The sequence below is a fragment of the Python bivittatus genome, unplaced genomic scaffold (assembly GCF_059951505.1).
Source record: "Python bivittatus isolate LINGU-HERP-01145 unplaced genomic scaffold, Pbiv_v1 ctg000840_np1212, whole genome shotgun sequence".
Taxonomy (NCBI): Eukaryota; Metazoa; Chordata; class Lepidosauria; order Squamata; family Pythonidae; genus Python; species Python bivittatus.
In genome coordinates this window covers 28529501-28545716 of record NW_028277113.1, presented here as the reverse complement: position 1 = coordinate 28545716, position 16216 = coordinate 28529501, and the positions used below count along the sequence as shown (strand labels likewise).

General features: G+C 39.0%; 1 protein-coding gene across 1 annotated transcript in view; it reads right to left on the bottom strand.

Annotated features, from left to right (window-relative positions):
• Nucleotides 1–335: 335 nt before the first annotated feature.
• Nucleotides 336–16216, bottom strand: part of LOC148213720 (uncharacterized) — a 293222-nt gene continuing 277341 nt past the window's right edge. The window contains exons 2-4 of the mRNA XM_088130912.1: nt 12102–12232; nt 825–827; nt 336–759 (exon numbers count right to left, since the gene is read on the bottom strand). Coding sequence (XP_087987038.1) covers nt 336–759; nt 825–827; nt 12102–12232 — 558 coding nt within the window. The remainder of the gene's footprint in view (nt 760–824; nt 828–12101; nt 12233–16216) is intronic.

Sequence of the window (16216 nt, the reverse complement as noted above, 5' to 3'; positions counted from 1 at the left end):
CCAGTCTGTACACTCAAAGCAGCCTCATAATGCTTCCATTCAGGCCAAACTCTTACCTGCGTCACAACTGGCTTTTCTCTAGTTAACAAAGGCCTATATGCTGGAATTAGCATTACAGTAAGATGGTCAAAGGAACCAAGATTGGGGTGGGGAAAAGCTTTAAATGCACTCTTGATGTTAGAATAGGCCAGATCCAGTGTGTTCCTACTCCTGGTTGCAAAATCCATATACTGATGGAAATGAGCGACGACTGTTTTCAAATTATCCTGATTAAAGTCTCCAAGTACAATAAACGCACCCTCCGGGTGGGTAGTTTGCAAGTCACTGATACTGTGTTAAAGGACTTTCAAGATCTCCTCTGTATCTGCAGAGGGGGGTATATACACAGCTGTAATAATAATAATGGTGAATTCCCTAGGCAAATAAAAAGGTCTGCATCTGATAGTCAACCACTCCCCATCAGGTGAACAGTAAGTTGAAACCACCTTTGAGTTGATGCACCGTCTGTTATTGATATAAATGCATACTCCACCACCTCGAACTTTTCCACTCAGAGCAGGACTCCTATCCAGTCGGAACATCGTTAACCCCTCCATGCCGACAGCCTTCTCAGGAACAGATGACTTTAACCACATCTCCGTCAGCACTATAACACTACAGTCTCTCATATCACACCTTGTTGTAAAATCCAGCTTCAAATAATCTATTTTGTTCTCCAGAGAACAAACGTTAGTAAACAACATGGATGGAAGTGGCGCTCTATGTGGGTTAACCTTCAGCCTTGCCATTAGTCCTCCCTGGCTCCCCCGCTTTTGCTTTCTAACACTCTGCCTCCTCTGCCTCCTTCTCTGTCTCCTCCATCTCCTCGAAAAGCAGCCAATGCCAGTGAGAGACCCCATGGTCCCATAAGTCTCCAGACCTTGCCAATGCAGCAAACCAAGGCAATGTAGTCTCCCCAAAACAGCAGGACATCCATTGTATGTCTGCAGTTCCAGTATGTGTTGCCGGTCATGTATCAATCTAACTGCACAACGTTGCTGCTCAACCACTAAACTATTGACAGCCAACGCAGCCGCAGCCAAACGAGGTACCGCCATCTTGAAAAATGTGCACTTGCCCACATTAAAATCTTCATCAGCTATGAGGCAAAGTAATATGCCCAACTTTGTTTTTAACATTAGAGAGGTCCTTTTCCTTTTCATTTTGGGTAAGGGGGTTGGACAAGATGTCGATGGCCATTTTGCTCTCTCTTTTTTTTTTTTAATCTGCACTCAGTAGTTACCGACTCTGCAGTGACTGCTCTTTTGGATGAGTCCTTTGCAGTTTTCAAGGCAAGGTGTTTCGGAAGTGGTTTGCCAGTGCCTCCTTCCTAGAGCAGAGCCCAGCTGGCGAGCACAGGAGGTGGGGTTTCCATTGCTTCGCGCGTTTTTCAGGCGAGCACGACTTCCGCACTACCGGCAACTGCTCCTGACTCCTTTTTGCAAGGCGCCGCCAGCATTTTTCCTCCCACTGGAGTGAGAGTACCCATTTATCTATTCATGTAAGTTTTTGAACTGTTGGGTTGACAGGAACTGGGGGAGGAAGCAGGAGCTCACTCTGCTACGCGAAGGCTGGGTTCGAACCGCTGAAGTGTCGACCATTTCTGGCCGGCAACTTTCAGCATCATTAAGCCGCTGCGCCACCGCGTCCCCTTTTGCTCTCATAGTAAGTAGCTATTGCAGGTGCAGAAGTTAAGTGGGAGACAGGATGCACAACTAGAACAACCACATAACACAATAGGAAGTGGGTGAATGAGGAGAAAAGGTTTGGGGGGAGGATGTTGAAGTGATTTTGTTGGGAAGAAGTCTTGGCATGTTTCCAGACTTTTGGTACAAATTGCATAATAGCATTTTTTTCCACATAAAGCAAATTCATGGGGGAAAATGATCAATCGCATAATAGTGAATTTGCATAAAGTGAGGGAAACCTATAGTTAAGCCAGACAAAGGGTGCTAATGTAACTGGAATAAATAATTCTGTTTCAGAATATTATGAAGAAAAGTGAGAAAGCTGTAATGAAGACAATTATTCATTAATTATTCATCCCACGACAAAAGATAAAAAGGTCAAGACAACCAAGACAAGCAAGGATACTATGTAAGACCCACTGAAACAAACTCCAAATTTCTATAAATATGCTGACCAGCAAAGGGGACCAATTGCAAGTAAAAGGGCATGAGAGACATGGTGTGAACATTTAGTGCCCAAATTAGGAGCCTAGGAGCTGCACATCACAGACAGCTTGAAAATAATTACAGACAGCAGCAGAAATTTAAATATTTTCTTCATGATAGTCTAAGAAGTAGGCTACCTTTGGGGGCCTATTTGGGAATGATGAGAGTACAATGTGAGAGCTGTTACAAGATAGCATCCATGGGGCAGTTACCAAACAGGCAAATGGCTGTAAGGATGAATATGGTAATCCAGAAAGCAAACTCGTAAACTGTCTTCCCCCAGTTTTTCTAGTTGTCAGGATGCTTCCCACTATTCCAACTTAGCTTTGCTTTTTTTGTCCTGGGCAGGCAGACATACTTCCAAAGAAAGCATTGGACTCTAGTTGTTTACCTTTGTTTTCTAACAGCAAGAGGTATCTGGGGTGTAGAGGTTGTCAAAAAAAACTTAAGATGGTGGCTGCAAAGCACAATTGAAGCCCCACTCCTTTTTAAGTTTGTAATACCCATCAAAAGAGGGTAGGGTTTCAGTCACATGGTTGTATGGTTACCATCTTAAGTTTTTTGACACCCTCCCCCCCCCCCCCAACACTACTGTTAGCAATATCTGTGAGGAATATGTTATTCCCATGTGGATTCTTCTTCAAAAAGCTCTGTAGTGTGTTGGCTTCCCATTCATTCCAATTTATTTATTGGAGGAGGAGGAGGGGGAAGGGGAGGAGAAGGAGGAGAAGGGGGAGAAGAAGAAGGGGGAGGAGGGGGAGAAGGAGAAGGAGAGGAAGAGGAAGAGGAGGAGGAGGAGGAGGAGGAGGAGGAGGAGGAGGAGGAGGAGGAGGAGGACACCAAAAGAGATGTCTGCAGGAACAATAGTGCTAACTAGCACTGGGTTGTCTATCCTTGCCCTAATTGTACCGTTTCCTTCCTTTGTGTTAAATGTAGTACTATATAATTTTATTTATGTCCAATTCAGATTGGGACCACTGCATAGGATGAAGAGAAAGCCTAATTCTTTTCCCTCAGCCACTTATTCACCCTTCCATGAACATGGATTTTTTTCTTTTCTTTTTAAAATCACCAAGTGCACGTGTGTGTGTGTGTGTGTGCGTGTACAGCTTTTTTGAATTAAGTTACTTGGAAGAAAAGATAGAGCTCCTACTGCAATGCATAGTGATCTTAATTTAGATTGGGCCACTATGTACTCAGTGTAGCATAAAGAAAAATCACAAGGCCAGCTGCACACCATGTATTTGATGCAAATACTTACTTATCCCTTCTTTATGATAAAGTGAAAAAAAATAGAGTTTATTCATTTTTAAATCACTAATCTGCACCTTCCTAATTCCTTCCTAACCCAAGAAGCAACTAATATTATATTAGAATTTCTTTCATTTGTTACTTTCTAGATTTTCAATTACAATACCAGTGGCTCATTTATGCAAAGCCTTGGTAATGTCTCATCTTTCATTGTAAAATCTTGATTCAATTATTATTTTTTACACACCACAAAAGAGAGATCTTTCATCAGAAAATGGGATTGTGACATATACATACATATTTTTGATCCCTTTTGTGCAAAGAAAATGGATCTAAATCATACAATAATTAGAAGGCCAATGTTTAAAGACATGAAATATCTAGTGTTGACTTTACTTCAATATTTCACAAGTTTTTGAATAAAAGGAATTCTTTCTTTGACAGCAATCATTATTTGGGCTGTCTTTATCTAAGTCAGCAATTTTATCACTTTACACTTCATGCATCATAAAGAATCAAGTAAAACTGGGGAAAACTCAGAATGAAGGAGCTGCTTTTACCAGTGAGACTTAATCAGGCAGCACTTTTAAATGCACTTACTAGGGAATAAAAAGGATTTAACTGTATAAGACTTGGTTCCAAATTAAATATCCTGTTTTTATAAAGATGAATGCATTCTCAAGCTTGACTTATGGTGACTGCATCCATGCAGTTTTCTTGGCAGTTATTTGCCATTGTTTTCTTCCTGGAGATGATGATAGATAGATGATAGATAGATAGTTGGGTGGATACTTTTCAGTCTTGATAGGGAACAGAAACTAGGTTAACCAGAATTCTGTACTATACTTGGGATCCAGCCCATAGTCCTAGGCTGGTTCCCAAGTAGAGCAAAGCAATCAAACAATTGTTCTTAATTTATAATTTTAATCTGCATCATTTTAAACTTATTAAACTAAACCTTCCCAAATTTAATTAAGGGATGCATTGCTGTTTCTGCTATCAGTGGAAGGCTAGGAATTACCTTCCCCTTGAATGAGTGGTCCTATGTTAGACTCTAAGCACTTGAATCAGTTAAAATCATTTGCTTATTTTACATCTTTGCATCCTGACTTTTTCCAACATGGAGTTCAGTATAGCATCTATGGATGGACACCCAAGCAATCACCCATTAGAGGACTGGCCAGTTTTGATTTTCTTTTAGGCCATATTTTAGGCTGGTCTTTGCTTTCTGTTCCACATATACTTAAAAAGAATGAAGGTGCAGCTAAATGAGAATGTCAGGGCAGAAGAGGTATTCCCTTCTCCATGGTTAAGACTGGAAGGCATATTTTGATCACCTTGGTAATGTCACTTTGATGTTTCCGATTGTCTTCTTCTTTATGCTTCTTTCCCTTGAACTTGCACTGAATCTTTCAAATAACAAAATACTTTATTTGTGATTTTATGTATATTGTGCATGAGTTGAAAGCAGCCAAGTTTGTACAATTTCTGATCCTTCACAATTAAAGCAGAACTAGAGTATCCTCTACATCAGTGTTTTCCAAGTTTAGCATGTAGACTTCAACTTTCAGAATTCTCAGCAATATTCAATGGAATATGAAAGTTGCCAAGGTTGAGAAACAAAAAAACATAATTTTGCTGGATTTGATATAAAGCCCAAACTGGAGTCATTGAGTATTTGGTGATGCCTTTAAAAAGAGAATGTGCCCACATTAAAGAACTCTGTATCTGCCAAGCTGCTGATGCCACATTTTCATTGTTACAACTTGGCAAGAGTAGGTAACGTTTCTGTAGTCAAGAGTTGCTTTTATTTTTTTTCTCCAAAAGAGAATGGGTAGGAATGTCACAAAGATGTGTTGGGCTGACTTTTGTTTTCTAGGAAAATAGGTTCACTGAGATACCTAACGAGCTTATGAGATGTCTAATGCACCTATTTGACAGACATTCTTCCCCAACCCCCTATAAAAAAAAGATGAATGTTGCACTGCTGGTGAAGTTCAGAAGTGTGATTAGATGGAAAAGAGTCTCCTGAAGCCATAAAAAAAAAAGACTAGAAGTCACATGTAGTCTGTCATGTGTAGTCTGCAGGCTTCAATTTTCTCACCCTTACTAGAGAACATCTTAGTAGACTGCAGTATCTAACCAACATTGGGTGATGTCAAAATTGAGGGTGCAATTATCTTCACATTTATTCTAGAAAGCGGTTCCATTCTACATGGGGCAGACTGAAAAAAGAACACTTTCCATGGACACAACTTTACTTTCATTTTACTGGATCATTTTTTTAGAAGTTTCATTGTTAGTTACATAGGCAATTAAATATTGACTTTTATGACACAGTATCAGCAAGTCATACTGAGTTACACATTAGTTTGGTTACAAATGCATAAGCTTGTAATGAAATTTCTACGTTAATGGGTTTTGCTATGGTAATAAGACTATTACTGTGGATTGCTTTAAGTCTTGGACTTGGCAAAGCAGTGGTAATAGCCCATGATTTTCAGGTGATATGTCTCCATGGGAACTAATTGTGGGATCATTACTTCTTGATGTAGAACCACTCTGAAATGGTCTGAATAAACAGCAACAAATCCCTCTACTCTCTAGGTTTCTTTGTGGGGGAAAAAAATAATTTGTATGGTATATGAGAAAACTGAACTGAATTTTGACAGCTCTACAAACCTAGCTAATGGCAAGGAAAAGGCATTCCTGATGCTATCTAATTTATTTCTCTTAATTGAGGAACAGCCCCAGATAAGTTCAAAATGAAAAGTACTCATCTACCAACTAATAGAGATCTGTTCAATAGCTTTAGGAAGCACAAAAGTTTGTGCCTAATTGTGATTCTAAGCTTTGCTTACAAATGCTGTTAATGTCCCTGTTTACTTTTCAGTTTGTTACCGTTTTGAATTATACAAGTTATGAATTCATACAACCATTAAATTTTCAAGTTGTCATGAAAGTAATAAGGAGAACCATCTATTTGTATCACACTGAGTTTTCAAATTGCTCATCATCAAAGCACTTAGATGTTGAAAAAGTGAAAAGTAGAAATGACCTGATGGTTCCATCAAATTGTGTTCCATTAACAGAAAGGCTTAATAATAAACCATAGCTATTATTAGCTAAAAACAGAAGATTTTTTCTTCCAAAAAGATTCCAATTAACCACTTTTGAAGTATTTATTTTTCTTATAGCGTTTTGAATGATGTTGAAGTGATACCCCAGAAATAACTATTTTTACGATGTGCAAAAGACAATAGATTCACACTTCATGCTGTAACACAATTTCATTGTGCTAAAGATTTTTCTGCTGTCTAGATGGATTATTTTATCTTTCAGTCTCTCAGAGTTTTTTTCTGTTGGATCTCTTCACTTTTCATATTTGTGTGTTAAAGCTGTGCAGCATTTCAGGTTCATTTCCAAGACAGTGTTCTGGAGTGTCCAAAGCTGTGAATGTAGCATCTTTTGGCAGTTCTTTAAAGCAGCTGTGTCTTTTCCCAGGATCATGCAGCTGCCCTCTGAAGCTCTCACATAACTGCAGAAAAAGATATAGTTGTTTTAAAGAGTTGCAATCAAGTTCTACATTGCTGCATACAACACTTTTGCATGTCTGAAACACATTTTTGGAATCAAGTCAAAAACATTGCACAGTCCATGATTGCACAGTATGTACCATTCACTTCAACATACACCTTATGAGCTGTTGCTTATAAAATCTCAGATAGGATGATTTATGAAGATCTGAAGATGCATAACAGCAGAAGGCTATTTAGTTTATCTGAAATTTTATACTATATCAATTTTATACTGTGTCAATACTCTTTCTGTGTGTGTGTGTGTGTGTGTGTGTGTTTGTGTGTGTCTATGTGGGCTCCAGCTACATAGCAAAAGTATTATGCATATCAGAAGTCAACCAGCCAACAGTGAAACAGCAACCATACACAAAAAGCAAACTGTGTGAAAAAGACAGTGGCTACCAAAGAGGTCACTGGATAAGTGATTAATTATGTGACCTTCATAATTTTCCATCTTTTATACCTTTATCTGATTAGAAGCATGCAAGGGGCTGCCCTTGCTATCCCAATCCCTCTGTTGCATACCTATTGTCCCACCCTGCTACACACATATCTTGGAAGAAAAGGTCTAAAGCAGGGAACCTGATTTATACATTAATTTTAAGCAGACTCACTGGTTGCTTCAGACTTTCTATCACTGGCAACCTTCCATCCCCTCACATAATTTAACTATGGGAAGGCTCAAATGCTTGCATATTGATGAGATGGGATTTGTATTTTATCAACATAAAGTTATGGATATTTTGTGGATGGGGGGTAAAAGAGTTTAGGGAATTGCTATGTAATACTGAAAGGGGAAAAAAAACTTGAAAAAATGTTGTTATATTGTTGTTGCTTTTAAGTGGGGGGCAAGGAACAGTATTTTCCAGAAAGTTGGTCAAATGTCTTAGAATTATTTTCCCTACAATTATGCATTGCAAACCATTTCTTTTTATCCTCCTTTTAAAAAATACTTATTTACAGTGTTTGCATTTATTATCTTGTCAATTTAAAACCATGTGAGTTGATAACATTTGAAATGTATCAGATTTGACATTTGTGAAAAGTGAACAATTTATATGATAGGAAAGCATTTAATGTTCTGCAATCCTCATTTTTAGAGGGGAGGTTTAATATTGTTCCACCATATGATTGCCTGTGCCCTGCTTAGATGGGGTGATTGAGGTCGGATAGTCTGTTTTGTTGCTCTCCGCTATTCGTGATGACATTCTGAATTAATAATGTCTTTGTAAATAAATTGTTTTGGTCAGCCAGATGCGGAAAAGCTTTTTTCTTCCTAGTGGATTTGTCAATAGAAATATCTACAAGATTTACCAAATTCTGTTCCATCATAAGAAGGCTATGGGTTTAACACTGGAAATGTCTGCAGGCTACTTTTCTGCCATCCACATTGTTATTATCTATTTTATTCATTTCTTGATTTTCCTTTTTTCTTACAGTGTTGAGCTCCCATTTTATTTTTACTTTATTGTATTTGATCTTTTGATTTTTGGTCACAAAGAAACAAAAATACAGAGTTGTATTTCTTTTTTAAGTTTAGTAAAGCACAAGAGGGAAAGGAAAAGGAAAAACAAATGCAAATACAGCATCTGTGTCATTGATTTCCATACTGTAGTACTGATTTCTATAAATGGCCACTTCAAAAAGTCTCGTCACTGCTGACCATGCCAGGGCTCAGAGGACTGGCTGGTGGGAAGGCCTGAAGCTTTCAGAGGAGATCAAGGAGAATAGCCTGAGAAAGGTGGTGGAATTCAAAAAACCCAGGAAAAACCTATTTCTCCTTCTTCCCATTATCCCCCCACTAGGCTTAGAGACCCCAGAATTCAAAGTATCTAGAGAAGCTGTGAGAGCCAGGAAGGGAGAAAGTGAAACCAGTAAGAGACTCTGGAAGCTGAACATGTATCATTTGTTAAGCCAAGGCCATTCTATTGGAAATATACACAAATTATCTATCTAAAATCAACCTAAAAACAAATGTACCTTAGAGAAGAACAGCGTGGGTGTGTCTAGAAAGTTCCTGTCCCTTTTTCCCACCCTCTGACAAATTGTTACCCTGTTACAACACCATTTTTTTGCTGTGTGGCTACTATATAACAGTGACATTTTATAATCCCTTTTTAAATTTTTTTCCTTAATATTCAGAAGAAGAAAGGAGGAAAAAAAAAAAACACATAGAAAGTGCTTTAACAAAAAGTGAAAGAAATGCAACAAAGGAAAAAAATGTTAATATGTCATTACAACAATAAACAATTACAATTCTATATATACTTATCTTATGCAAATCTTATTCAAGTTCAGATATATTTCTAATACATTTATATGACCATCATTTTTTAACCTACTATGAGTCCCATATTTCATTATATTTGTCCACGCAAAGTCTATGTTTTTTATTTTATTTTATTTTATTTTATTTTATTTTATTTTATTTTATAATCCTTTGTACTTTTAATTAAACTGAAGCTCTTTTTTAAAAATAGAGATTACAGCAAGTCATACTGTATTCTGGCAAAATTACTTATCATTTAATTAATATTTCCTTATTTATTGTGGGTGCCCTTGCCTTTAATATCCATGTAATTCTTTAGGAATAAGCAACCCCATCCTCCCACCACCAGAAAAAAGAAAATTGTTATCCTGAAAATAAATTCCATTTCAACAGAGGCTGAAATAGTTCAGATATGTATATTTTCAGAACAGCCCTTTAGATAATAATCTCTGAATGCTAATGTCAACAAGGTAGGCAGAAAAACAAATGAAATATTTAAATATTTTAAGATATAAAACATGAATGAAAATCTTACAGAGAATGATGTTGGTGGACCTGTGAATGGCTCCTGAAATAACTGTCAGCCCTACAAGGTGGACATACCAGGAAACTGACTCCAAATGATGACTAGATCTATACTTCATTCAGAGAGGCTTTAGTAACAGAATCTTGCAAGTCTGAATGTGTTTTCTCTTCACTCCTTATTATACCCCAAGGAGGTTCAAAGGGGAACCAGTCTGAGTTTCTAATACTTCCCCATTCCCTAGGGCTTAATACATGCTTCTTCTGTACCTGTTAGTGTCCCGATGGCTTCTGAATGCCTTCTCCAAGGTCATTTCTATGACTCCTTATAATAAAGCCCACACCTCACCAACATTCGAATACCATTTCACAGTGAGTACCAAAATGCCTACATTCCTTCAAGTTCACAGATAGAATTTTCCACAGATAAACGAGGAGGGCTAATAACTGCAACAACTGGAAATATATGAAGTATGTCTGTGCTTTGGGGGGGGGGATGGGGAATGATATCATTTGACATCATTGTAGCTTACATGCTACATGCTATACAGGTTAAAGGAAAGTGTGGCTAATTGACATCCATTTTTGGAAAGTTGGTTGAATGTATTATTAAGGAAAAAACAAGTAAACAAAAGACAGTCTTGCTGAAAAGCAACCAATATGTTTCCTGCAAATATAAATCTTGTCTCAGTAATATTTTTGAGATAATCAATAAGCATATATGTTACAGGGACCCAACAAATATTGTATACATGGTCTTTCAAAAAGACAAAGCTCCTGAACAAATTCAGCATGAGATTAAAGGACAGATGCTCTTAGGAATTGACAACAATTTGGTTAAAAAATGGGAAATAAAGCTTAAGAACAAGCAGGCAATTCTCATTCTTCTGAAAAGTGGAAAGTGAAGTCCCCAAGGACAGGTATTTGCATCAGAGCTTTTCAACATGTATATAAAGGATCGAGCAGTGAGGAGGACAGGGAGACTAATTATATCATTGTTCAGGCTGGTAAAATAAAAAAGGGATTGTGATGAGTTGCAAAAGGATCTCCTGAAATGGGATGAATGGACTTCAAAATGACAAAGACAGTTCGGTGTAAACAAATGTCAAATGCTAGTGTGCATACATACACACAGAGAGAATATAAACTCATTCTTTGCATTAATGGGACCTGAACGGGTAGAGACTGACCAGGGATCTTGGAGGCATGATAGACAACTCTGTGAAAAGGACTTCGCAGTGTGCAGTTGTTAAAAAAAAAAAAAAAGTCAGATCATTAGGAAACTAAATGAGAACATAACTGTTTTTATAATAAAACCCATGTGTAATTATATAGCAGAATTACACTTAGAATACTGTGTACAGTTCTGGTTGATATATCTTAAGAAACGAAAAAGTGCTAACCAAAATGATTACGGGACTGGGGCAGCTCCCTAAAAAAAAAGGTTATAGTAATTGGGACTCTTTACTTTGCAATGATGGAGGGTAAGAGAAGAAATAATAGAAATACAGTACATAACAGCATGCGTGGTATTGATAATATGGAGAGAGAAGTTTCCCCCCCCCCCAACCCACACACACCTTTCTCTCAGTGTTACAATTCAGGTGATCCACTTAAGCAAAATGCTAAGTGATTTAACAATGATAGAAGGGAACAGCATAGAGATAAGGTGTTGAATTTGCTTTGGAAGTTGTGATAACGGAAGCTAATTTGAATAGTTTTAGATGATGACAGGACAGGTTAATAAAGAATTAGGCTACTAACATTAAGACTGTTTACAACTGTTTACTGGAAGATGAAACTAGATAAGCACTCTTGTAATACCAACTTGGAAGGCTACAGGAACTGATAGAGAGAATATTAATCATAGTGGAGCCATCTAAGAATGTCTCTGGTTACCAAAGACCCCCTAGGCATGATGACATAACCATGTCTTGAGGGATTTCCTAAATGACAGCAGAGAAGGGGCAAGCCTCACCAAGGGGGAGACTGTTCCGCAAGGAGGGTACCATGGCAGAGAAGACCCACCTCCTGGGACCCATCAAATGCAAGTCCCTGATTGATGGAACACGTAGCATACCTTCTCCACCAGAGTTAATGAGACGGGCTGATGTGATCGGGGAGGGGTGGTCTCTCAGATAACCCAGCCCCATGCCATGAAGGGCTTTAAAGGTCAAAACCAGCACCTTGAATTGGACCTGGAAGCAAACTGGTAGCCAAAGCAGCTCACAAAGCAGAGGTGTAATATGTGCTCTTCTAGGAGCACACATAACTGCCCACGCTGCTGCATTCTGCACCAGTTGAAGCTTCTGGATACTCTTCAAGGGCAGCCCCATGTAAAGTGCATTACAGTAGTCCAATCTGGAGGTGACTTGGGCATGAGTGACTGTGAGCAGAGCCTCCTGATCCAGGAAGGGGTGCAATTGGCCCAAAACACAAAGCTGTGTGAAGGCCTCCTAGCCACAACTGCCACCTGCTGTACTCTAGGAAGACCTCGAAATTGCACACTGGGTCTGTCTGGGACAGTGCCACCCCATCCAGCACCAAAGATGGCATAGTTCCAGAACTGGCAGGACCCTCAGCCACTCAGTCTTGCCAGGGTTCAGCTGAAGCCTGTTGTTCCCCATCCAGACTCTCACAGCCTCCAGACACCGGAGCATCATTTAATTCACCAGGGCAGAGATGTATAGTTGGGTATCATCAGCATACTGATGATATCTCACCACATGGCCACAGATGACCATGTGGTCTCATGTAGATATTAAATAGGGGAGGGGAGAGCTCCAAACCCTGTGGCACCCCACATAGTAGGGGCCAAGGGTGGGACCTCTCCTCCCCAAACATCACAACTGGAATCAACCATGGAGAAAGGAGGCAAACAAGAACAGCACTGTGCCACCCACCCCCAGTCCCCTGAAGCCAAGAGGTCAAATAGGGCAAGGATAGATGCACAACTTCCATCCTACCCATGTCAGAGATCATCTAAAAGTGTAACCAATGCAGTTTCTGCACATTATACCCAGGTGTGCATCTGGACTGAAAAGGATCCAGATAATCCGCTTCATCCAAGGCCCTCTGAAGCTGTTACACAACCACTTTCTCAACCATCTTACCCAAAAAAGGGAGATTAGATACTGGACAAAAGTTGTCCAGTACGGTGAGATCTAGTGATGGCTTCTTGAGGAGGGAGCACACTAAAGCCTCTTTAAGAGGCAAAGGAACAACCACTTCCCTCAGAGATGAATTGATCACCACTAGAGCCCACTCACATGAACCCCCCGGGGTGCTTTCACAAGCCAGGAGGAGCATGGATCTAGGGAGCAGGTGGCTGAGCTAACAGCTTGAAAGACCTGTCCATTTTCTTGAGTCCAACAAGTTCAAACCATTCCCAGATTACCAGGCAAGACTCCACCCCAGGCATCTCCTCTGAACCTGCAACAAAACTGGCATCTAACTGTGAATGAATTCGAGCAATTTTATCCAACAAATGCTGAGCAAATTCCTCCTCATGCTCCTGTAAAAGGTGCTCTGGGTCCCCTTTACCCAAGAGGGCTCATGTCACCTGAAACAGGGCTGCAGGGTGGCAATCTGTGGATCCAATAAGGGCTGAGAAGTACTGTCACTTTGCTGCCCTTACCACCACAAGGTAGGCCTTAATAGCAGCTCTAACCTGTGTCCAGTCGAGCTTGTCCTTTGTTGAGCGTCAGTAATGCTCTAGATGTCTCTTCTCTTGTTTCATCTCCTTCAGCTGCTCCATAAATCATGGGAAGTGATGGAATCCATGGGAGGGGAGACGTCACATGGGTGTGATCTGATCCAAGGCCTCAGCCACCCCCTTATTCCAAGCAGCAACCGAGGCTTTGGATCAGTGCTAACAACAATAGCTATTTTAGTTTTCAGAGCAATAGTATTGGTGGAAATAAACACTTTGTCTTATTTTGTTATCTGATTTAATTCATATTCAAGCCCAGTATTTCTGATTTTGTCATAATCAAACGATTAGGTTGATTGTGTAATGCTATGCTGGTCAATAGCCAAATTAAAGATTTTGGTTTGATTTGGGAACAAAAAGAGAGGAATAGCCAAAGAATACCAAAAAGAAGTCAGTATGTGCTTCATTGATTATAGAAAGGCCTTTTATTGTGTCAATTATGTCAACCTGTAGAATGTGCTTAGAAAAACAGGAATCCCAGAGCATCTCATTATCCTCATGCCAAATCTATACACAGGTCAGGAGGCCACAGTAGGGATAGAACATAGCAAAACAGATGAGCTTCAGGTTGGCAAAGGAGTGAGACAAGCCTCTATACTCTTCCCTTATTTATCCAATCTATATACTGAATATATATTAAAGGTAGATGGATTGGAAGAAGATTTTAAGGTTGTAAGAAGAAAGAACAATAACTTGTACAGTGCTGATGATACTTTTCTCATCACTGAGAATGCAAATGATTGGCAGACTCTAGTAATGAAAGTCAAGGAGCAAAGTGAAAAAAAGGGGCTAAGAATTAATTATAAAGACCAAGCTAATGACAATAGATACAGCAACCAGTCTTATGTGATAATGAAGATATTGAAATGATGTATAGCTTCTGCCTTTTAGGATCAGCTATCAACAATAAAGAAACCAACAGTCAAGGCATACATCACAGATTATCACTTGGTAGAGTAGTCATGATGGACTTGGAAAAGATATTCAGATGCCAGGATATGTCTATACCTACAAAGATCAGAATTGTGCAGACAATAGTTTTCCTTGGGACACTCTATGGAAGCAAAAGTTGGACTTTGAAGAAGCAGAATAGAAACAGTATTGATGCTTTTAAACTTTCATGTTGGAGAAGACTCCTGAGAGTACCATAGATAGCCAATAAAACAAATGGGTCATCAAACAAATCAACCCAGAGTTCTCACTCAAGGCACATGTGACCAGAGTCAAATTATCCTACTTCAGACACTTTATGTGAAGCTCTCTGAAGAAGTCTATAATGCTTGGAAAGATAGAAGGTAATAGAAGAAGATAACCAGCAGCAAGGTGGATAGACTCAATTATAGTTACAATGGGTTCACCTTTGGAACACCTGAAGGACCAGGTGAGGAACAGATTCACCTGCAGAAAATCTATTTATGTGGTTGTTAAAAGAGCTGATGCCAACTTGATGGCATATATTCATTCAATCAGTTACTACTGCCTGAATTCATAGGCAGTGTACCTTAAATACCAACTGATAAGAAGTAACAATGAAAGGAGGGTGTTGCTCTCCAGTCCAGGCTTGAGAGCTTCCCAAATGCATCTGGTTGGCCACTGTGTGACACAGAATGATAAACTAGATATCGGCCTATGGCTTGATCCAGCAATGTTCTTTATGTGTTTATGTTCTTAATTTCAATTAATTCTTATGAATGGAGTATAGTAGTCTTATACTTATTGAAATACAAGATGGGCAATGTGTGTGTGAACTCTATTTTTCATTGTACAATCTATACTGCAGTAGTCTGCAATATCTCTGGCTACCTAGACTTCAGTTAAATCCCAGGGAAAGATAATGTAGGAATTCTCTCCACTGAGCTTTTCCACACTGGGAAATTTGGGAACCAGGAAGGCTTTAGTGTAATTGGTAATGTGCAAACAACACTGGGAGTATCAACGTCTGCCTCCTGCAGCAATAAAGTAAGCTCAAAATCACCACTAAGAGGTATTCACAAAAGAAATTCTCAGGACTGTGAGAAAATGTAAACAACAATAACAACAAGTCAGATGCTTCTTTCACACACACACACACACACACACACACAAACACACACACACATTTTAAAGAGAACATAAAAACTAACACAAACTAATACATTATTGATATTAGTTTGTGTTAACAATTCAGATGCTTCTTTCCTGGGGGAAGAAAATTTTTGAGAAGTTCAAAGGGGGAATTTAGTATAGCATTACTCTTGTAGTATTAATGAACAAAGAACGTTTGGAGGAAGGTAACTTTTTTCTCTCTATCATATATTGGCTCTAATCAAAACTGCGTCTAAATAGCTTCTTCATCATCAAGAACAAACTTCAAAAGCTGATTCTTGGATACATTCACCACTGTTTTACAAATAGTCTGTCTTTTAGAAGAAGAAAGAACCAAAGAGAGGATTCCTGAGGAATAATCACATCTGAAAGCACCAAAGAAACTGTCTCCATCCATCCCGGATGGTTTCCAAGGCCCCATCTGTGATGTCACCATCCACAAAGTATAACATCTGCAGACAAAAATAATAATATTACTCTTAGAAATGCAGGCAGGATATAAATGGATCTGAAGACTGTCTTGCAGTGTGAAAATATATTGACTGTGTTTCAGTTAAATCTGCAATAACTGTGACACTAAGAACAA